This window comes from Ruditapes philippinarum, unplaced genomic scaffold, assembly GCF_026571515.1.
Source record: "Ruditapes philippinarum isolate M1 unplaced genomic scaffold, ASM2657151v2 ctg315_1_1_1_1, whole genome shotgun sequence".
In the NCBI taxonomy this organism is placed as follows: domain Eukaryota; kingdom Metazoa; phylum Mollusca; class Bivalvia; order Venerida; family Veneridae; genus Ruditapes; species Ruditapes philippinarum.
Window position 1 is genome coordinate 152,334 of NW_026854342.1, and position 24,604 is coordinate 176,937.

Sequence of the window (24,604 nt, forward strand, 5' to 3'; positions counted from 1 at the left end):
ACTCATTTGTTAAAAATTGTTTTAAAACGATACATTAAAGGCCCATTATGCCTCAGAAATGCTATTATTTTTATTTCTCAAAAACCTTTTATTTTTGGTAAATTGTTACAGTTTCAAAATAATACTAATTTTAAATATACACAAAATATCTTTTTGCTCTTTTTGCTTTGTTGGCAATGATATAGTAAATTACTATTTTGTATGTAAGTCAAAATACCACTTTGTTTACATTAAATTTTTGCTACCTTTACGACACATTTCTGCACATTGATCAACGCTACTTTCTTCATTTGTTAAACATCTCTAACATGCTCTAAATACATTATTTAAACATTATTAAACACATGTTTGACATTTCTAAAGAATAAATATATATGGATTTCTGAGGCATAATGTGACTTAAATATTATATCGAGATAACATCGACAGTTCACAATACGATAATAAATCTGTTAACACTTAATATAATTTCTGTTTGCACCTGGCAAGACTCAGCAGTTTATTTATGTCAAGATAAGGTAGAACAAATACCAAATTAGATGAAAATGTCCGGGCCAAGAGGGCACTGGACTGGAATTAAAAATAGTGACGTATATATTTTTATTCATTAATTAAAGAATAAAGGTAAATCACTATAAGAAGAAGAAAATTTAGTCAGTTATATTTATGTGTAATATTTCTTATCAGCATCGTCTGTTCCGCTTCTGTAGCACTACAAATGTACTATATTGCATTTTTTACAAACACCGCTCTCATGGCGCCAAAACCAAAATGAGCCGTCAGTATGATTGCAGATGGAATTATGCTCCCCGCTCTTCCCAGATAGTGCATGATATCATTCATAGGCAAGAGAAACTTCTACTTTTTATTAACTCTTCAATCTGATTAGAAAGAGTTTTATATAACGGTACTCCAGCTTGGCCGTGATTTAATTCAGCTTGTAAATGAAGTACTACACTGCGAAATATATGAAAGTAATAATTTCTTATACATTTACCTCTGGTGTTTATCTAATTTTATAGGCTTTTTTTAATCATTTTCACTTCAACATATTTGTATTTTCTGTAGCTAGGAGACGAAAAACATCGGTGCCTTTAGTTCTTTGATTTATAAATTCACACTTAAAGCGGGAAAATATTTTCTGATAGTGCCATGTAAATGTTGCAACATACAAGAGTGCCTACACAATTAAAGCAACGAAATTTTCCTTACAGACCATAAGATCCATATACCTGTAGTTTATGAAGCTCTATAACTGATATGTAGGACATTTTTATTATGGTATAAATAACAAGAGAAACATGTATATTGTATATGAATATTAGTTATTTATTAGAATAATCGATAAAAGTGCAATATAACATGGAAATTTTTACACAGCAACAATAACACACGAATATTATGCAATTATTAAAAATCTACATAATCACGCAACAAGAAGACTTTGCAACTAACTAAGACATTAAACAAAGTGCAAAATATAACATTAAACAAGATCTGTGGACGATTTGTCCGATTTACAAGAACAGTTAACTCAGATATATCTTGTTGGAATCAACAGTGATTAGCCTTTTGCAAGCAGTATGGAGTCAGACAAATCTGGCCAAGCTCCATATTGTTGGTAGTTTAATTACTTGATTTCGATACTGAAATTTCCTTTACATTTTGAATGGATTGTTCCGAATTCAAAGCATGGTAAAACCGTTTCAACAGTTTATAATTATCTAGTTAACAATTTGCCAATGTATGAATATAGGAAAAGTATGTCTTGGTCCCATGACTAACAATTCATTTTACACATACTGTAGCTAGAAACGATGTAGCAGACTGAGTACAACAAAAGCACATTACTAACAAATTATTATACTGGAATGACAAAATAAAAAACATCAGAAAATCTCCTGAAGTAAACAAGAGATCGACGTGGACCTATATTGCTCATCTGAGTAAATGGTAAAGCAGATAACTGACTTTCGAAGGGTGCTACCAATTATAACTGTCTTCTCATTCTGACTTTATTCTCTTGTACATTTTGTATTTATCACATCAGCAATTTATATAACCTAATTTTATATATTTTAACCAAAATCTCTGAATTATTCATAATCTTCATATATCTATTTTTAAAAAACACATTAGCATATTGTAACTAAAAAGAAAAAGCTTTGGTGAATCATATCATTTCATAAATTTAATAAATTTATATTACAGCAAGTATTAGTTTCTAAAAAGCTCATTAGAAACTGTTAAATGTTTGTATTTGCAAATGGTAATTCATATAATACTTTCTTTAATTCAAAAAGTAAATCATAACTTATTAAAAGCACAAAGCATTTACAAATGGCCAAAATTTATATATTTGCAATAAATTTAATTTTGTAAAAATATAATATTAAAATTGGTGAAATGAAGAAACAGCATAAAACAAAAAGCATGTCAAACCTGTGCCATTGATCACTTAGATGTATAAAATAATAAATAAATAAATCTGAAAACGAAACATACACAAATGTATTACAAATTACCAAACTGTTGCAAAATATTTAACTAATTTCACAAATACAAAATTTTATTTTAAAAATACAAATAAGAAAAAAATATTTTCATTCTTTCCATTTTTTATTATTATTTGAACAACTCACTAAACTGAAGTTTAAATTTACGAGTTAAAAAAAAATAACAAAAATATCTGCAACCTTCATGACAATCTACCAAATTTTGTAAGAGTGTAAAATTAACTATTTCACTGATTTTTTTTATTCATTACGTTGATTTGTTATCACACTGATATTTTTAAAGGCCCATTATGCCTCAAAAACGTTTTGTTTCTTATTCCTGAAACCTTTTTAATTTTTGTGTACTTCTAATTTCTTCAGGTAACAAGCAATTCTTACATGCTCTAAAACCATTCTTTAAATGTTATAAAAATTCATATTTGCCTTTTCAAAAGAAGTAAAAAATGTCTTCGTTTCTGTGGCATAATGCGTCTTAAGAAAACCTATTAATTATTTTAATTTTATTTCATATGGTAATAAGTAATTACAAAATATCAATTGTTTTCTAAAATTAAACAAGCTAATTAATATAAAACTTATTGCATACTTTACATTTCTTAAACTAAACAGAAAACAAAAATGTAAGAAAAGAAACTACATTGATAATAGAAGACAAACACTGCTGTATAAAGTGAAAAACAGTTGTGACACATACTCAGTTATAGGCCTTTAATAAACTCTAAAACATTATAAAAACAACACTATACATATAGGTAGTACTATTGGAAAAAATATTTAAAATAAGATAGAAAAAATGAGTTAAATACATCTTAATTAAAACATATATACAAACGCTTAAAGGCATAGTGCAAATCTTATTATGTTACATTACATCTGAGAAGACTTTAAGTCATTCCTCATTCCAGATTATATATATTGTTTTAGATAGATTATAAGATTGTGTAATATTAAGACAGTAAACAAATCCCTAATTGAATGTGAAATATCAAATATTATATGCAGAATAAACATACAAAAAAGATACTCTTATACACTGGATTTCCCAGAGTCATCTTTTACAAAAACTTCTTTTATGTGAAATATAATATATCTTGCCATAATATTTTTAGATAAATATTTTAGGTAATTATTTAATATATGTTATAAATGTGAGAACAATTCTATAATAACAAGATAATTAATTATCTATCATTAAAACTGATATTATTATGCACAAACGATAACAAATAAAAGATTATTTCACATATATAATCATAATTTATATTATAAAAATTCTGTCTGTACAATATTTACAATTTGAGTTTTGACTAGAATTATTAATTACCCTCATGTCATAAAGTACATGTGTATTTTCGCGTCCTCATTCATCCATAAAACTCTGTGACAGACAACAAGCAACAATTTCTACGGCAAATTGTCAGCAAGAAGCTCATAACCTTCCTTCATTCAAAGCTCAGATCATAAAGAGGAAAATATTGCTCAAATTCTTTCTTAAATAAACATCAATAAATTTCTTATCTATGTTTCAAACTTTGTAACCAATCACATTTTCAGTTATCATACAAATACAAGGTAAGCCTCATCTTCCAAAAAGTATAATATTGTTAAAGCCTATTGTCTTTTCTGAGCATATGTTAAACTCTCTACAATCTTTGAAAACCTGACAGTTTTGTAACAACATTCATGATTCGCTGAATCTTCAATTATCCCAGTTTTGATTGGACAGGATTGATCTGTAGCCACACCTTCTGACTGACCAAACAGTTTAGTAACAGCACTCATGATTCGCTGAATCTTCCAACATCAAAATCTTTGATTGGTCAGGATATATTTAGTAATCCTGGCTGGCCAATGGAAATCCTTGCTTTTTAAAACTGAAGTCATCCACATGGACATATCTAGGAGGATTGTTCCTGGACCTTACTACGTAATTTAACAAAGTCATCAGCCGCTTTATCCCACTCACGCTTTGCTAGTACTGCCAGGGCACCTGTCTCTGAATTTGAAAATACATGTACATCTGGTTAAAAATCATCTTACAATATACTCTTATTAAATATGTTTGTGATATTTATACAATTTACTTTTTTCAATGTCACCAAATTTTAAGTTATCTTATGAAGTTTTGATATAACTAACCAGGTGGTTTATAAAGTCACTATGACTTTCAAAGTGCTTAGATTATATTTATTTATTTTAGTTTGATTGTATTGGAAGTTATGAGCTTTTATAAGGTAATGGAAACACTCTCGAATCCATTCCTTGAACCAACCAGTACTAAGCAGTGAGTGTTAAGTTCCTTGCTCACGGAAACAACAGCTTGCCCCAAACAGGGTTTGAACCCAAGCGACCAGCAATCCTTAGATAACTAGTCTGACTTGTTATCACTCGGCCACGCAGCCACTTTTTAAAGTGGTTGAGAGGCAACAATTAATGGACAGTTTTCCTAAAGATTGATCATGTGCGTCTTGCTTTCACATCAACGATAGAGAACTATACTATTATATATCAAGTAAAAGTCTGATTAACAAGTAAATCAAGGGAAGGAAAGAACACACATCAAACATCAGGATGGTTTGTAACTGGTTTATTCTAGGATCTACCAGTTTCGGTCTTTCAAGACCTTCATCAGGATAAGTCTGGTTTAAAATTCTCACTTATACATGTACCATAATAATGCATTCAAAAATCTGTAAGAATATTGCTTACTTTTTCTGCCAGGCTGCATGAGTGGTAAAGTGACTACATTGAGTGCCTCATACCCTGTCACATCATCCCCATATACTCCTGGGATCTCTGCAAGTGGCATGAACACCTCACCAGCAAAGTCATTCTGGAACACATAGTCATGATCCATGACCGTGAACACCAGCGCAGCTCCTTTCCTCTGACACTGTTGCAAGGACACATTACTACAAGAAAATAACAATCAGTCTAACTCAAATTTACTGTAATACATACAGGGCATGCAACAATTGTTTTTTCATTTTATCTTTTTATGCCAATTTTAATACATTTTTGTTCATACTTTGGTAGTTGGTCCATCTCAGAGCATCAAATCATGGCAAACATTTGTGCCAAGTTATTTTCTAACCACATATTTACACTCATTCAAGTCAACTCCAACTAAATGGCTTGGCCATAATTACTTTTAAACAACCAACAGCCCAATTCTTCAGTCAGTTTCTATATTAATTAAATAAATAAAATTAAAAAATTCTCTTGAAAAAATTGAAACTATGAACAAAAGCTTACAAAAAGCTATCAAGTTCTGAAATAATTATTAAATTCTTGGCATTCTTTAAATTTTGACTTTTAATGAATTAAATAAATCCTGATTAAAGTGATAAAATATCAAAAAGAATAAGTAGTGTCTATCACAAACACTTACAATTCAAAAGATTCATCAAAGACTGGGTTGAGCGTTTTCTTTACAATTTTTGTCGTCTGTGTAGGAACATTGGCAAACATATGTTCAGGACAAAATGACACGACTACGTAGGGGTCACTCAGTCCATTTGCATCTAATGGTATCACATCCTTGGCGCTGAGTACTGAAAGTTAATATCAATACTTTTATTAGGTAAACACATATAAATACAGATAGTGAGATACACATGCCAAATATTAAATTTGTTCTGAATCTCTTTTTATCTTGATCTTAAGTCATACTTTCACATGTCTTTTCATTCACTAACACATGCAAGCTAAGCTTTATACATATGCATATAAATGTATATAAAATAATTTATGTGCAGAAGTGTAGAAATAGTTTATGAGATAAATCAAGGAAATGAGAAAAATGTTTGTATATGTAATTATTGTACCTTCAACCAGCATGGTATGAGAATCTCTCTTGTACCAGACACGAACACTGAGAGTCCCGTACTCTGTACTCGTCCACTGACGCTGTAATATTATTATCAAATTGTTTGTTATAACTTACTGATTTGTACATATATTGTTCATGTTTTGCTTTCATTATTTTTTGATATTTAGATCCTTAATGAAATATCTTATGCATTGACAGTCAAATATTAAATGTATAACAAGTTTCTTTGAGCCAATATAAAAATATGAATATTCCAAAGTAAAAACCAACACAAGCAATACTGAAATCATGGAAATAGTTTTGATTTTTTTTAAAGTAGCCCCTGGGTTAGAATTAAAGGGTCAGTGACAATGTTGAGGTTTCAGGATGACCTAACAGCTGGCTAAAAAAGATTCTATGTACACTTGTGAATAATTTTCAAGTTCTGTAAGCTTACTGGACATCTTCCACTTATGCTTCCAACTTAATTCTAAGAAGAAAAGTTTGATTCATAATTCTACAGAAGTACATTATAAAAGAACCAGAGGCTAGAATATATTAAACAAGTTTTATCATAAAGATGTAAATATTATAAGAAGAGTTAACTCCCCTACCTGTTCGTCCAGTTTTTCTTGATAGAATGTCTCTATAAGGCTGTATGTGTCCATTTTATGTAGAGACAACTCTTGTCTTACTTTCTGAATTCATAAAACAGCATCAAATAGAATACATTCATCTTAATACTTCTTTATATAATTTGCAAGAAGACAGTAGTTTAATAAATTTCACTCTTTTAAAGTCTACAATGGGCACATTTTTCATAAGTATTTCATGAATTGATAAAAACAATAGAAAATTAAATTTCTGTATTATGTATCATTTGGATATTCTAATAACATTTTGCTTGAAATTTTTTTGATAAAGTCATAGTGATTTAGTTAGTGATTAAGCATAAACATTTATATGGTGAATATTAATGATATTTTGTTCCAGAACATCTTATCATCTGCTATACATGTATAATTATATGTAATATCAGATCATGTATCTCACACTTGCCAACAACATCAATGATATATAATTCTTTCGCGGACTGTTGTTATATCTAATTATTAATACTATCAACATAATCATTTATTGTATTACAAACCTTCCTTTATAGACCAATTCACTTTAAAACTAACAAATGTTAAAGTCCAGTGATAACTTTACAGCTTTACTTATTAGGTGGAGGAAAATTCCTTATAATCATGAAACGAGTAGAACCACTAATTTGTGTTTTTTTTTTGTAAGTTAGCTGTTTAACTTTCCGACATGTAATAATTTAAAATCCTGGTGGATTCTAAACACATAGTAGGAAAGGGCAAATTAAATACTGGTATTATAGTGGAAATTGATATTAACTCATAATTTGCAGAAACTTAAAGTAAGTAGACTTAGCCACCAGCATATAAACAACAGCTCGGGTTATATTTCCAAACAACTGTTTATATAATAATGAGGGCCATATAACCTGTCCAAGATCTTAATAACTGAAAATATTAATGTGCATCTGTCACAACCAATACAAAATAATAGAACAATGTAAATATCTATTTCCTGAACAAAACTACCGGTATATACATCGACCTAATCCATGACAATAATAGCACATTCATACCAATATATTAAAACAACAAAGCAAAACAAATACAGTCATGTATTAGTATGAGCATTAACTTTGGGCAGTGATTTTCATAAGACATTCAATGGTTATTTCCCTTATATCATTGAATATTTACCTTATATAAGGGACAGACAATATTCTGCATTGGTAGACCTTTATCATTGGCATTGAAGAATTGTACAAGAAGTCCTATAGCATCATACATCCTCTGGTAAAATAATGGTTTCTGAAAAAATAAACAACAAAATATAATCATGGTCTCATGGTCAAAGTTGAGCGTATGGTAATATTTTTTTCTTTTATTATAGACTTCATTATTGATGCAGAGGGCCTGAGGACATCCCCATACAAATTCATTCCCAATATAAATGTGTAAAATGACAAGAAGCAAAAAATATTAAATTTAGTAATATAGGAAAAAGTATTACAATATACACTAACAATAATAATAACAACAAGAGCCGGTTGAACCGGGTGATGCTCCCCGAATAAGTTTTGGACACAGGAAGGTATACCTCTTGTAGTGTCAGAGTTATTGTCACAAACAAAGTTCAAAGTGTAAAAATAACCCAAATGTTGTGCACGACACATTGTCTCAATATGGTGATCATTTTTGTGAAATATTTTTAAAATCCGACTTCAAATAACAAAGTTATGGGCCGGACACGATTTTGCTGCAAGGTCATGCCGTGACCTTGACCTTCAAGGTAGCGACCCAAGTGTTGCACGCGACACGTCGTCTTAATATGGTGATAATTTCTGTGAAATATTTTTACAATCCGACTTCAAATAATGAAGTTATGGACCGGACACGATTTTGCTGCAAGGTCATGCTGTGACCTTGACCTTCAAGGTAGCGAGCCAAATGTTGCGCGCGACACGTCGTCTTAATATGGTGATCATTTCCGTGAAATATTTTTACAATCCGACTTCAAATAATGAAGTTATGGACCGGACACGATTTTGCTGCAAGGTCATGCTGTGACCTTGACCTTCAAGGTAGCGAGCCAAATGTTGCGCGCGACACATCATCTCAATATGGTGATCATTTCTGTGAAATAGTTTTAAAATCCGACTTCAAATAACAAAGTAATGGGCCGGACACAAATTCGGGACGTACGTACGTACGGACGGACGGACAACCCAACGACTATATGCTCCCCCGAAATTTTTCAGGGAGCATAACAATAACAATACAGTCCACATCTGAAACAATCTAAATTCTTACAACCCCATTCCTTCAAAAAATAAATAAATCAATCAATACTTTTATGTCATTTACATGAAGGTTTACTCTAAAATACATTCCTGACTAGTTTAATATGATAATTTCTGTTCAACATAAAAACTGCTCTGTCAATTGGCAGGCATTTTGCTACAAATTTGTCAGAGATAAAATTTCAAATGCCTAAGAAAAATATTTATGGACTTCTATTAAATGACATAAACCAGAATGTAATTCTCCTGGAATATCAATGATTAATCTGTAAATGTCATACAATGAAATAAAATAAAATGACATTTTGCAACAAAACACATAGATACATCATGTGATAAATGAAAATATCTCTCTCAAAGAAATATAAATCTGCTTTTCAGATATTCTTCAAAAACAGAACATTTTCTCAAAAGACAAAGTTTATATTGTCTACTTTTTGACTGAAAGACAATATTCTCCACGGAGTTATATTACTTTAATCAATTTCAATGCTTTAAAAATAATCTTCAGTATTTGTATCAACTTATTTGTAAAGTCATTCTGTCTGTAAGTAATAGTCTGTTACATTTCCTTATAAAACAATTAATATTGAAATAATTATCTGCATACAAAGTAAACATTAAATTGTTTCAATGATTAGAAGATTGCAGAATGAATATATAGTTCTAACATCATCTCTTTATTAAACAGTGTCAGGGTGGCTGAGTGGTGTATGCATCAGACAAGTAATACCCAGTCAGGGGCAAGCCATTCTAGGTTTCTAATGTGCTACAATATTTATAGATATTACATGATAACTAAATTGTTTCCAATGTGTTGTCATCAGATAACTAGTTTCTAATGTGCTGTGGTATGTATAGATATAACATGATAACTAGTTTCTCATGTACTACAGTATATATAGATATTACACTATAACTAATATGTTTCTAATGTGTTGTTTATAGATATTACATGATAACTAGTTTCTAATGTGCTATGGTATGTATAGATATTACATGATAACTAGTTTCTAATGTACTACAGTATATATAGATATTACATGATAACTAGTTTCTAATGTACTACAGTATGTATAGATATTACATGATAACTTGTTTCTAATGTACTACAGTATGTAATAGATATTACATGATAACTAGTTTCTAATGTGCTACAGTATGTATAGATATATTACATGATAAACTAAATTCTAATGTACTACAGTATGTATAGATATTACATGATAACTAAATTCTAATGTACTACAGTATGTTTAGATATTACATGATAACTAGTTTCTAATGTACTACAGTATGTATAGATATTACATGATAACTTGTTTCTAATGTGCTACGGTATGTATAGATATTACATGATAACTAAATTCTAATGTACTACAGTATGTATAGATATTACATGATAACTAGTTTCTAATGTACTACAGTATGTATAGATATTACATGATAACTTGTTTCTAATGTACTACAGTATGTATAGATATTACATGATAACTAGTTTCTAATGTACTACAGTATGTATAGATATTACATGATAACATATTTCTAATGTGCTACGGTATGTATAGATATTACATGATAACTTGTTTCTAATGTACTACAGTATGTATAGATATTACATGATAACTTGTTTCTAATGTACTACAGTATGTATAGATATTACATGATAACTAGTTTCTAATGTGCTACAGTATGTATAGATATTACATGATAACTAAATTCTAATGTACTACAGTATGTATAGATATTACATGATAACTAAATTCTAATGTACTACAGTATGTTTAGATATTACATGATAACTAGTTTCTAATGTACTACAGTATGTATAGATATTACATGATAACTAGTTTCTAATGTACTACAGTATGTATAGATATTACATGATAACTAGTTTCTAATGTACTACAGTATGTATAGATATTACATTGATAACTAGTTTCTAATGTGCTACGGTATGTATAGATATTACATGATAACTAAATTCTAATGTACTACAGTATGTATAGATATTACATGATAACTAAATTTCTAATGTGCTACAGTATGTATAGATATTACATGATAACTAAATTCTAATGTACTACAGTATGTATAGATATTACATGATAACTAAATTCTAATGTACTACAGTATGTATAGATATTACATGATAACTAGTTTCTAATGTACTACAGTATGTATAGATATTACATGATAACTTGTTTCTAATGTGCTACGGTATGTATAGATATTACATGATAACTAAATTCTAATGTACTACAGTATGTATAGATATTACATGATAACTAGTTTCTAATGTGCTACAGTATGTATAGATATTACATGATAACTTGTTTCTAATGTACTACAGTATGTATAGATATTACATGATAACTAAATTCTAATGTACTACAGTATGTTTAGATATTACATGATAACTAGTTTCTAATGTACTACAGTATGTATAGATATTACATGATAACTTGTTTCTAATGTGCTACGGTATGTATAGATATTACATGATAACTAAATTCTAATGTACTACAGTATGTATAGATATTACATGATAACTAGTTTCTAATGTGCTACAGTATGTATAGATATTACATGATAACTTGTTTCTAATGTACTACAGTATGTATAGATATTACATGATAACTTGTTTCTAATGTGCTACAGTATGTATAGATATTACATGATAACTAGTTTCTAATGTGCTACAGTATGCATAGATATTACATGATAACTAGTTTCTAATGTGCTACGGTATGTATAGATATTACATGATAACTAAATTCTAATGTACTACAGTATGTATAGATATTACATGATAACTAGTTTCTCATGTGCTGATAACTAGTTTCTAATGTGCTATGGTATGTATAGATATTACATGATAACTAGTTTCTAACATACTACATTATGTATAGATATTACACTATAACTAATATGTTTGTAATGTTTTCTGTTTGTTTGTTTTGGGTTTTACGTCACATCGACACTGTAAAGGTCATATCGCGACGTTCCAGCCTTACTGGTGGAAAAAGACCTCAGGTGCCCTTCCTTGTTTTTAATGTGTTGAGTATAGATATTCCACGATACCTTTTTTTTAATGTATTGTATATAGATTTTACACGATACCTTGTTTTTTAATGCATTGTATAGATATCAGACAAGACAATATGACTTACAGCCTCCTCAGTATCGAGAGCATCTCTAAACTCCTCCAGACATTCAATCCAGATTGATTCAAGTATTCTATCAAAGTTCGTCTTGAGGAGATGTGTATTGAGCACAAGAAGATTACTGTCAAGATATTCCAGTAAATCTCCGATAGCCTACAAATGAAGTGACAAACAAAGTGACAAAGTAGAAACCTTATATCCAAAATATAAATATTACTATACTAACAATACATTGAGCTTAGCAAAAAGATTCATCAACAGATAATTTTCTTTTGATACTGATATATAAGACTCATTGAAAGGTTTCTGTTGATAAGTAAAGGATTGTGCAAGTTCATACCATAAACAAGAGCTTTCAGTATGACAGCTTGCTCGACTATTCTCAGTGCTTGTTAGTAAAACAAGAGCCTGGGTTATGTTGAATGTTCAAAAAGGGCCATAATTTTGTAAAACCAATGTTAAGAGTTATTGGCCTTACATAAACACTTCCTATTACGCTCTCAAATATGTGTGTGAATTTTCAACCCATTTAATTCCGTAGTTTTTGAGATTATAGAAAAACTTCACAAAGTGTGATGCCAATGCCGACACCTGGGTAAGTACAATAATTTTCCCTATTTTTTTAATAGTTGAGCTAAAGATGGGCTGCCGAACAGATTTCTTTCAATACTTGTCAAAGTGACATTTTTCACGATGTTTAAACATACAAAATGTAACACAACATTCATGTATGAAAACTTCAGCAAACTTTAATCTAATGAGCTTCTGAAATTACAGATTGTTGTCTTCTATTTCTATAACAAACTCTACATTCTGCACTTTTCTATAATATTGGGTTTACAGCATTTTCTTAGGGAATACTCTCTTCTCAGAATGCCATACACTTAATTGAATCTTCAGGAACTAGATCAATTGAATTAAAATAGAATAACTACAGTTGATTATTCAATTATTCCCCAGTACAATCAGTTTTGCTATTCCTAATTAGAATTTCTACAGGTCTTTTAAACCAATAGTTTTTTTGGGTTGTTTTTTTGTGTGACATTTTCTAAAATCAAATAAGAAAATTCAAGGAAGACATTTACAATTTGGAGGCTTTGCAAGTTTTTATTAATTGGCAGACATATGCTGTATGGTGAAGCTGGAATTTTTTATTAAAATTTAAAGTGGCCTTCAGCTTTTATTTTTTTTGTTGGAAAAACATTTCTGTGCTGTTCCAAACTACGTATTTCAGTAATATTACCTAGGAAAAGAGCATTATATCACTGTTAAAATAGAGAGAAATAAGAATCCCTAAAGAAAGCCCAACACGGCAAAATTGAAAATGTTGCAGGCTCGGTTTGATTGAGCCTGTTCATGGACAGTACTGTCAAGTGCAAACTACCGTCCACGCCCCCTAGCACCGGCTTAAGCAGAATTCAACATTTAACATGAACTGGTAAAATTTAGAATTTTGAAACATCCGCAGATGTTTACGCCTTCTTAAAAAGGGGGCCATGAGAGCTATTTATAGCATGCAGTGACATTCATTTCTAAAAATAGAAGATTGGGAAACAAATTGTTCACTTTACTAATTTACATATAGAGAGCTGTCCGGTAGATTTAAGGATATCGGGAGGTTTCCTTATTGTTATGTATTTTATTGACAACAAATCACATTTTACACCTTAATTCTTTTGATTTGATAATTTTATAAAACAATTTTTTAAAAATAACATTTAACCTTTAGATAAACTGAAGGCTGCTTTAAATCAAACAGCATTTTAGAACAGTCAAAGATAAGCTGTGCCATAAGGTTGAACAAACTCTATATATGTTTGTTTTTTTTCACCATTTGGTTTTAATCAGCCAATTTAATATATTCACAATAGAGGTATTGAGAGCAAAAAGCAAAAAGGAAGAAACTACCCTGTCACAAAGTCAAAGAAAAACTTACATGATAGTAACTGTAATATACTATTACTAGTACTATACCATACTGGAAATGAACATTAAACAACCAATTGAAGTGATCTTCAATAAATACAAATTTGATTGTTAAAAAATTTAAATTAAATACTTACATCATCTGCTGGAACTGCCTCTGGAGCCCAATTCAAGTGGAATACATCTTTCTTTATATCTGGACGCATCTGTAACACAATGACACAAAATTTTGTTACCATTAAAAAAATACAAGGTACATGTAAAAGAATGTCATCATGTGTTGCCTTGCAATAGATGTCAAGTTTTTTTGCATGATATTATAAGAATTAAGTTAAGATTTACTTGTTAACTTTTAAAATAGATATATAGATTCATAAGGAGGTAAGTAAATGTCCTGTATATGTATGAGAAATACTGCAAATTAGTGGCTTCTATTGTCTGTCAGTTCAAATCCTGTCAGGGACTTAAGAAAATTTTTATGTAAGGAAGCTATCCAGCAAGCTTGTTCTACTCAAGTGCTCATTTGTGACTGGGAAAAAAGTCCATGGAAGGTAACATGGGGCCTTTGTCCACCAGTAAAGCTGGAAGGTAGCTCTATGACCTTAACAGTGCTTTTACTTCCTTAAAGGCCCATTTTGCCTCAGAAATGCTATCATTTTATCTCTCAAAAATATACACATTTGTTACATTAAAGGACTATCTTTTGCACTTCTAACTAAAGCTCTTTTGGCAATTTGTATAATTATAGTGAATAAGTATTTTGTATGGAAGTCAAAATACTACTTTGTTTACGTTTTGTTACCTTTATGACACATAACTGCATGTTCAGCGCTACTTTTTTTTTCAGTTTTAAAAGATCTAACACGCTCTTAATCCATTCTTTAAACATTTTAAAACACATGTTTGACATTTCTAAAGAATTAACTGAATTAAGAAATGATATTTATTCAGAATTACTTTATCAGCAACTCTGTCCACGACATTTTTAATCTTCTGAATCATTTGAGCATCAGCTTTAGCGAGAATCTTCGATAAGTCATATCTGGACTTGTTTTTTACGTTGTGATTTTCTAATGTCGTCTGAATCTCATTAAACTGTAACATCTCCGGCATTGGTGACAGGGACTTACGTACTTGCTCTATGTTGTTAATTGTGACACATAGCTGTAATCATCAGAGATATAAAAATAATTATAGTATTATTAAACACAATTTGCTCAGGTTACTGTACATTTAGGTTCTCATTGACCGCCGTACAGTGACCTACTTTTAGCTCAAAATTCATATCTTTGGCTAATACTCCATGGAAATTGCTTATTGATGAGGGTAAATTATCACCACTTTGTGCTTCAAAATTAACTCTTTAAGGGCATGACTGGTGACATGTCCGAAGTTCGTACTCGACAGCAAAAGCTGCTTGTAGTGCCGGACCCTCATTAAACATAGACTACATACATAACACAATTTGACAAGATGACATTTTATAAATACATAAGGCAAGAACTGAGTAATACCCATGAGTTACCTATTCAGACATACATTTTATTTTTTAAACTTGCCTTGAAAATGATAAATGGTCTTGTACATTTAATATATTTTGCAAGGTAAGAGGATTATATAAGTTAGTTCACATGTAATGATCAGTCATATAAGATTCTTTCTGAACATATGATATTATAAAGCCACAAAATACTGGAAAATGGTGAAAATGAAATCACCATGTGGCAGAAAATTTGTATACTTAAACTTGCACAGTAATTTTATTGGGGCATGGAATCTGGATTGACCTTCTTCAAGTCGTAAACTGCAACAAAATAACGTTTTATATATATATATCTCTGTTCTGTTGAAGTGTTATAACAAATATTAATTTAATATATACTTGTTCAGTGATATCAAACTGTCCATCTTCATCATAATACCCTGCCTTCCTCAGTTTCTCATGTACAAGGTCGGCATACAACACGGCACCACCACATGTGTCCTCAGTCAGTTGTTGAACTAGTGGTAATGCATCTATCAGGTCAGGCCAGTCTAAATTCTTCCAAAATTCTGTCATCTAAAAATAGATATTGAAGATGTATAGCAAAAATCAAAGTGGCTTGTAAGTAGTGTATGCTATGTGTAGTTTACTTTCATGATTCACTCTCAATATAAATTTAAATTTACTTTTAAATATATTTTCAAAATTTTCATTAAAATTAGCATGAATCTGGAGGCATGCTGCTTTAAAACAGACCCATACACTAGTTTAAAAACTTTTTTTTTTCAGCATTAAATATTTCAATATTTCACAATGTTGTTGACAATCCTTTACATAGAGATCAGAATGCATTCATACTACAAAGTAATAAAATAGTAGAAACTATTTGTAAAATTTTGACCTACTTGTGAGAAACAGCAGCAGACGTCAACAGCAGATGTACTATATCTTACCCCACTCTTCACATCCACAGTCTAAAAATAGAAAATTCATCATTTATGTAACTTCCTACTATTGTGACCAAAATTATTGGAATCAAGATATACTAAAATCTATTAAATAAGCATCGATAACAATTTGATAACAAAATAAGTTTTGAAATGTGTAGAAAAAAATCTCTCTATAATCTTGAAGAACTTAAAGGAACTCCACTGAGGTCCCAAAGCCAAAAAACATAAAATCTGAAATTCTTACATGGACCAAGGATGATATGCAAAAGTAAAATAAGAAATTGTATTTTTTTTTTAACATTCTTAGTCTGATTTGAGTGAAAAGCTTTGCAACACTTTTCAACTTTTGTTCTTTTTTTCCAATTATAATAATTATTCTGGAAAAACGAGTGAGCGAATGATCTAAAATTTTTCACGTAAGATATTTATGTAGATCTTCATCAAATGAAACACATCTTGAAAAATATTTTCCAGCCCCATCATATCAAAATACCTCAGTAGAGTCCCTTTAAGGTAAATTGAATATGACAATTGTTCAGATATATATATAATAAAACTATAGTATTATTATTTGTTTATTATTTGTTATAAATGTACCTTGTCAAGCTCAACAGCTTTGTGTATTCTCTTGTAGGCCCTGTGTTTAGCAATACGAAGCCATTTCTCTACAGCAAATCTAAACCACTGATAGAACTGGCAGATGGATAAATCCTTCTTTATACTGCGATTACAGAAGACAAACAAACAGTAAAATATCACATGATTATACATGTATGGCTTATTTTACTATGACTTAACTGCTGACATTTCTTTAATTACAGTAAATGTTGTAACTTTTATGTTAATTTTAAAGCTACAAAAGAGAGCTGAACAAGTACAATAAACTTAAAATTGGTAATTTTTAGAATTATTAAAAACATGATGAACGAGAGCTGTCCAAGGAGTAGGGTGCTCTTTTTTTCTCTCAGTATTGGATAGAAAAGTGGTTATAGCCATGTTTGCATTAAAGTTACTGATGATTAACTAAACCCAAAAAGATAAACCAACACTGACGAGTGAGTCATAGAAATAGCTCTAAAAATGACTAAAATAACTTGTACAACAAACACCAAATTTTAAAAGTTAAATAATTTAGTTGAAGTCCATGGCAAGAGGAGCTGATGGCATACAAAAAAATCCCAAGGAAGTTTAAATCCTGACATGGAAGTCAATGTTGACACTGGGTCAGAGAATAGCTCTCTATTTTCTTCAAAAAGTCAAACTAATAGGGAACTAAGTGTTTACCATTTCTATTGAGACCAATAATCAATGAAGAATATTATTTGTAAAATTTAAAGACAATATATCTTACCTATTAGGCAGATGTTCCTTAAACTTGCAGAATTCTTGTAGAGCAAGATACAACTCAAACAGTTGTGTTCCCATGGAGATTACAACACTGTGTTGATCCGGGGAATCATTGTCAACCTTCTCTAACCTTGACAAGGTCATCTGAAGGTCATCATTGACCTCATCACCAAACTGGAGAAAAGTCAAGGATACTTTCAGACTGATACCTTAAATTTCTGTTTAATAAACAATATTTAATTCATTTCATAACAAAAAGCACTATTAAATATTGACAATAACAAAGTCATAAAACATATTAGGTATAAAAAATATAACAAGAGGGCCAAGTTGACCTTAAATTGCTCACCTGTAGTTCAACTGCTTCAATATTGTCTTAACAAATGTACTTGTGCAAAATTAATTTAGACCAAAGTCCTGCTATTTGTATCATACCATCCAATTAATAAGTTTTTTTTGGCATCATTTAACAACTAGAACTGCCACTATCATGGCGTGAATACCCCCGCATACCACTTTGTCAGAATCAACAGTGGCCATTTAGAACTCAAGGACAACCACCCTGCCAAATCTGAGGTGACTAAGCCAGTGCATTGCTAAGTTTTGTATTCTACATGCTTCAAATGTGAAAATGTCAAAATCAATACAATCTGGACAGGCATTGGGGAAAAGCTTTATTTTGACAAGGTCCCTGTGACCTTGACCTTTGACCCAGTGACCTCAAAATCAATACGGATCATTTACTAATCATGACTAACCTCCATGCCAAATATGAAGACTGTGGGTCATAGGAACCTTAAGTTTTTGGGCAGACAAGCTTTTTGAAGTCAAGGCCCCTGTGACCTTGACCTGGTGACCTCAAAATCAATAGGGGTCATCTACTAATCACGACTAACCTCCATGCCAAATATGAAGACTGTTGGTCAAAGGAATCTTAAGTTATTGGGCGGACAAGCTTTTTGAAGTCAAGGCCCCTGTGACCTTGACCTTTGACCTGGTGACCTCAAAATCGATAGGGGTCATCTACTTATCATGACTAACCTCCATGCCAAATATGAAGACTGTGGGTCAAAGGAATCTTAAGTTATTGGGCGGACAAGCTTTTTGAAGTCAAGGCCCCTGTGACCTTGACCTTTGACCTGGTGACCTCAAAATCGATAGGGGTCATCTACTTATCATGACTAACCTCCATGCCAAATATGAAGACTGTGTGTCAAAGGAATCTTAAGTTATTGGGTGGACAAGCTTTTTGAAGTCAAGGCCCCTGTGACCTTGACCTTTGACCTGGTGACCTCAAAATTGTTAGGGGTCATCTACTAATCACGACTAACCTCCATGCCAAATATGAAGACTGTTGGTCAAAGGAATCTTAAGTTATTGGGCGGACAAGCTTTTTGAAGTCAAGGCCCCTGTGACCTTGACCTTTGACCTGGTGACCTCAAAATCGATAGGGGTCATCTACTAATCACGACTTACCTCCATGCCAAATATGAAGACTGTGGGTCAAAGAAATCTTAAGTTATTGGGCGGACAAGAAAAAACCGATGGACGCCGGACGGCCAGACGGACAATCTGATTCCAGTATACCCCCCTTACAACTTTGTTGTGCGGGGGTATAATAACAGGAAGTATCAAAAATATATTTAACCCAAAAAGCCTCAACCTTGATCCTAGTGAAATGAAGTAAGTTATTCTTCTATCACCTTGACCTTGATACCATGAACTCAACCCCCTTCCCACCTTATGGTACATGTTACTCCAGATTTACTATTTACCTATTTAAATTGACCTATTTACTAATCATAAGACACTGTTCGCTACAGAAAATGTAGTAAAATACAGTCTAACTTGCCCATGCGACCACGTGTATTAAGCGACTTTTGTCTTAAACAACCATTTTAAATCCCTCCCGATCATTTTCTCTCTATATCTTTAATGTATTAAGCGACTTGTGTTTTTAGAGAACGCCGCATCGTTAAATGTCAGAAGTGTCAACAATCAAAACACAACAAATAAATGTGTGAAAAACTCTATTTCCCAAACCGTTTTAGCGTAGGTGCAAAAGAAGTTAAGTATACTCGTGACAGGTATTATCCAATAAAATCAGATAAACAATGCAACGCCCCGCCCCTATACTTAGATTGTGTATACGCTTCGCTTGTTGACATCTAGACTGCATTGAATTGACCTTGAACTTGATCAGCAATTAAATTAATCGTAACAATTAGATGTAGTTTGTTTATTTCAAATGAAAAAATGCACAACAGAAAACATTTTCACTAATAGGGTTTTCGTGTTGGAGACAAGGAAAAACAACGGAGAAGTTAAAAAAATTCTGGAAAAATGTCAAACATGTACGTAATGGATCAAAACTGTTTTGTCAATAAATATCAGAAAGTTATTTTTTACATAAGCATCCGTTTAGATTATCGGAGCTTACTAATTATTCAACATTTATATAAATGAAGTTGAAAAACATTCCCACCGTAAAAGAAAGATGTCATTTATAAATTTTGACTTTTATATCATGCTTTGTCTTAAGAGACTGTTTCATTAAGCGAGTACTGTTTTGGGTGTTTCCCTTGCGCGGTCGCTTAATACAAGTTTGACTGTATCTATATTAAGCTCTTGTGACTTTGACCCTAAGTAAATGGTAAAGATTAATACAAGGTGTTTTATACATCATTATGACAATAACTGTAATTCCTGAAACCATCTATATATATTTATAACAGCGCCTAAGGACAAAATAACAACAACAAAAACAACAGCAACAACAGTATAAATGAAGAGACATTTGTAAAGATACATTATACACTGCTAATAAAATACATCACATCTTTTTATATAATAAGTCTTTTTTCTACATCTTTCTGATATAGCCAATATTTCTTTCAATAGAATTTTAGTCAACTAATTCAAAAAATACAAACAATTTAAAGAAATACAAAACAGTTTAATAGTGACAAATTGAAAGTTAGAAAAGCAAAAATATGGGTAAAAAGCTATAGGTAATATTTCAAAAAAGAAGAGAGTTTATCATCACAAAATATATCAATTTGTTCAAAAATTACTTGTATCCATCACTTTAATAACATTTATTCACCAGTAAATACAATTATACTTCTCAAATTGCACAGAAGAAACTGCTTTGTTTTGAAATGATCAAATTAAAGCGTATAGTTATAAGAATGATGTAAAAGTAATTGCAAACTGTATATGCACATGATCTCCCAACTGAAATGTCTAGTCTGAACCAAAATTTCTCAAATAAAACAATCTACAAGACTTGTAAGTTAGCATTGAAATATAATTATACACTAAAGGTGATTCATACCCCCACCAGCAGTCACACCTTTTTGAAAAATTAGTGGTCTGAAGTGAAATATGAACTCAACCTATAATTCATGATGTTTCATCTGTGTTCCAATGATTATTACAATTACTTGCCTATCTTCCAGACACCATTTTTCTATATTAAGTAACAGTGACATTGGCTTTGACCAGGATCAGGAGGTCCGAAAGTAATCCTAACTGGGGTTTCAACAAAAGGTTGCTATATACCAAGTTTGATTACATAACTCATTCCAAATCCAGAAACCATGAAGTGGACCGACTGACAAACTGACTCCTATATTAACCTCTCTTATCTTAGTTTATGAGGGTATAAAGTGTCAAAAGTAACAAGTACACCAGATACAATCAGTGTTAGCTCTATATCTATCACTAAATTTTAGAACTAATTTAAGTGTAAACATAATTATAATATTAATTGACAGCAAGTCAAGTGTTAATTAAACTAAGACCATCACCAGACATTGTGCTAAAAATGCTTCAACATCACCAACAACCACCTTGAGTACTAACCCTTTAAGCTGCATGCCTCCAGATGAGCCAAAATATATCAAGGAAATTAAACTTGAGATAAATGTACACAGATTTCAAAATAAGTAAAAAGATTCAAGAGTAAAGTAATAATTTACATGTTTTGTGCATTAATGACTGATTTTGGAGTATTTATCACAATATTTCTACTGCGTTAGTTAAATTCAGTAAGGGATATAATTCCTTTGTTCACTTCACAATATTTCACTTATAATACGAAATACATCTTTAAAATTTGCATGAAAATTAGCTTGAATCTGCAGGCATGCTTTAACATGTTGATTTTGTAAAAATTAACATGGGAACAAAAATGTTTTCTAACACATTTCAGTTTTCACTATATTAGGATTCAAAATCATGTAAATGGAAATCGTATTAATCATATTAATCAAGAATTGTTTCAAATAATGCTTGACTTTAAAGCTTAAAGGAAATTGCAAAACATTAATAAGAAATCCATTAGTAAATTTGTAACAACCCTTCAATCAATTATATAAGCTTATATTATTGTAAAAATATATTGAGAAATAAAGACTCTAATCCATTTTTATTAAAGAGTTCTCCAGTAAAATGATTCCATTCCAGTAAAGCAGATATAGTACATTTGTACTTATAATGAAATATGTGCATGAGGTAAAATCTGAATATAGGTTAACATAAATGAGCCGCACCACGACAAAACCAACATAATGGGATTGCGACCAGCATAGATCCAGACCATCTGCGCAATCTGATCAGGATCCATGCTGTTCGCTTACAAACCGTATAACAAGTAGTGAAACTGATAGCCAACAGCATGGATCCTGATCAGACTGCGCAGATGCGCAGGCTGGTCTGGATCCATGCTGGTTGCAAACCCATTATGTTTGTTTTGTCGTGACACGGCTCAAATATATTGTAATAACTTCACAAAATACATTTTGCAAACAGTTGCATTACATACCACAATCTCCATATATTATACTTATAACAGCTGTGCCAATTTTAAAACAAATCAAGCCTCACATAATGCACAGAAATCTAATGGCAAAAAAGTAAAACTATCATTACTTGATTCTTTAACCCTTACTAGGCTAATTATTTTAGTTTAGTTCATAGATTTTATACAAATTTATTTTATTTTGCTTGTGTTAGAAACATTTAAAGCTTATTGAAACAGTCTTGAGAGTTAATGTCTAAATTTGACATGTCAAATTTTTCAATCTGTGCAAAACCATACATTATTTTTTAAGGGAAAAATTTCAAACTATTGACAAAATAGCTAACAGCGCACACCATGATCCCACGGCACTGATGAGTCATCTGATCTTGGTGACTGCACCAGTTGCATGTGTTGGTTTAAACAATATTTCTTTTTCCAAATTTTCAAAACAAAATTACAATTAATACATAAATTGCAACTAGGATTGAGAAGAAAGCTTAAAGGCACATAATTCCTCAGAAACAAATAAAAATTTCCATTTCTAGAAAGGGCAAATATGAGTTTGCTTACTTTTAGTAAATTATTTTAGAGCAAGTTAGTTGTTTATTACATGGAGAAAAGTCAGTGATGAATGTGAAATAATTTGTCACAAAAGTAGCAAAATGTAGGATTTCGACTTCCATACAAAATATTAAATCACTATAACCGTACTAATAAAATGCTAAAGTACAACAGAAGCAAAAAGAGAGTTTAGGTAACTGACCAATTAATAACTTCCTGGACACCAAAAATAAAAAGGTTTTGAGAAATGTAATAAAAAGCATTTCTGGGGCATAAATTGTGCCTTTTAAGCTTATATGAAACTCTATCATGGTGATATGTATTAGGAACCTGCTACCACCAGTAGACTAAGGGTTTAGACTAAGCTTGTGGATATTGTACCCAAAATGTACCTGGGAACTTATTTCTATGACAGAATATATATGATATAGAGATTGCAGTCATGTAATATATTCCTGTACAAAGCTTTCAATTACTGACAAATTTTTTTTCAGAATTTTCAAAATAAACTATCGTTTATAGTGATAATAATGAAATTTTGAAATCAGATAACATCACCATATGATATTATCAACATATCATAAATAAATGTATAATTTATAATATCTTTTTTTCTAAATGTTTGTCTGATTGATATATTTTTTTCATGAAAATAATTTTTTCCTTTAAAGTACTACAATAGTACAAGATTGTATGCTGTTATTAAATACAATGTTTTTGTATAGGCAGAAAATTAAAATCTTGTATTGAAAGCTATGTACAGGGTGTGTTAAAAAAAACATGCTAAAAGTGAAAGAATAAAAATCAAAGCAACAGAATTAAATCACAGACCTCCTCTAGTAAACCAGTGTTCACAGTGGCTGAAAGCTGAGTGTATAATCATTCTTCAATGTCAGCTCAAAAATACAAGCTTAATTCATACAAGCTTAATTCATACAATGTCAAACTTAAATCATACAAGCTTAATGTTCATACAAGCTTATTTCATACAAACTTAATCAAATTTTCACAACCTTAATTCATACTAAACAACTAAATAACAAACCAACTGATATGATTTAACTACAATGTATAATATTTTGCTCTAGTGAAGAAAACAAAATTTAAACTATTTGGTCTATTTTGGTTTAACATCTTATCAGTTTCATATTA

At 30.8% G+C, this 24,604-nt stretch overlaps 1 protein-coding gene across 6 annotated transcripts in view; it reads right to left on the reverse strand.

The window, feature by feature from the left end:
• Positions 1-2,868: 2,868 nt before the first annotated feature.
• The window catches only part of LOC132739868 (BAI1-associated protein 3-like), a 105,278-nt gene continuing 83,542 nt past the window's right edge, over positions 2,869-24,604 (reverse strand). For 5 of the 6 annotated variants that reach the window (XM_060727683.1, XM_060727680.1, XM_060727678.1 and 2 more), the window contains 14 exons: positions 24,284-24,319; positions 18,089-18,258; positions 17,335-17,458; positions 16,693-16,761; positions 16,187-16,363; positions 15,262-15,468; positions 14,442-14,510; positions 12,385-12,531; positions 8,109-8,219; positions 6,942-7,025; positions 6,344-6,425; positions 5,908-6,070; positions 5,226-5,428; positions 2,869-4,512 (listed from right to left, as the gene is read on the reverse strand). In XM_060727683.1, the coding sequence (XP_060583666.1) occupies positions 4,415-4,512; positions 5,226-5,428; positions 5,908-6,070; positions 6,344-6,425; positions 6,942-7,025; positions 8,109-8,219; positions 12,385-12,531; positions 14,442-14,510; positions 15,262-15,468; positions 16,187-16,363; positions 16,693-16,761; positions 17,335-17,458; positions 18,089-18,258; positions 24,284-24,319 (1,740 nt within the window). In that variant the 3' untranslated portion in view covers positions 2,869-4,414. The remainder of the gene's footprint in view (positions 4,513-5,225; positions 5,429-5,907; positions 6,071-6,343; positions 6,426-6,941; positions 7,026-8,108; positions 8,220-12,384; positions 12,532-14,441; positions 14,511-15,261; positions 15,469-16,186; positions 16,364-16,692; positions 16,762-17,334; positions 17,459-18,088; positions 18,259-24,283; positions 24,320-24,604) is intronic. The other variant, XM_060727682.1, reaches the window with a different exon arrangement.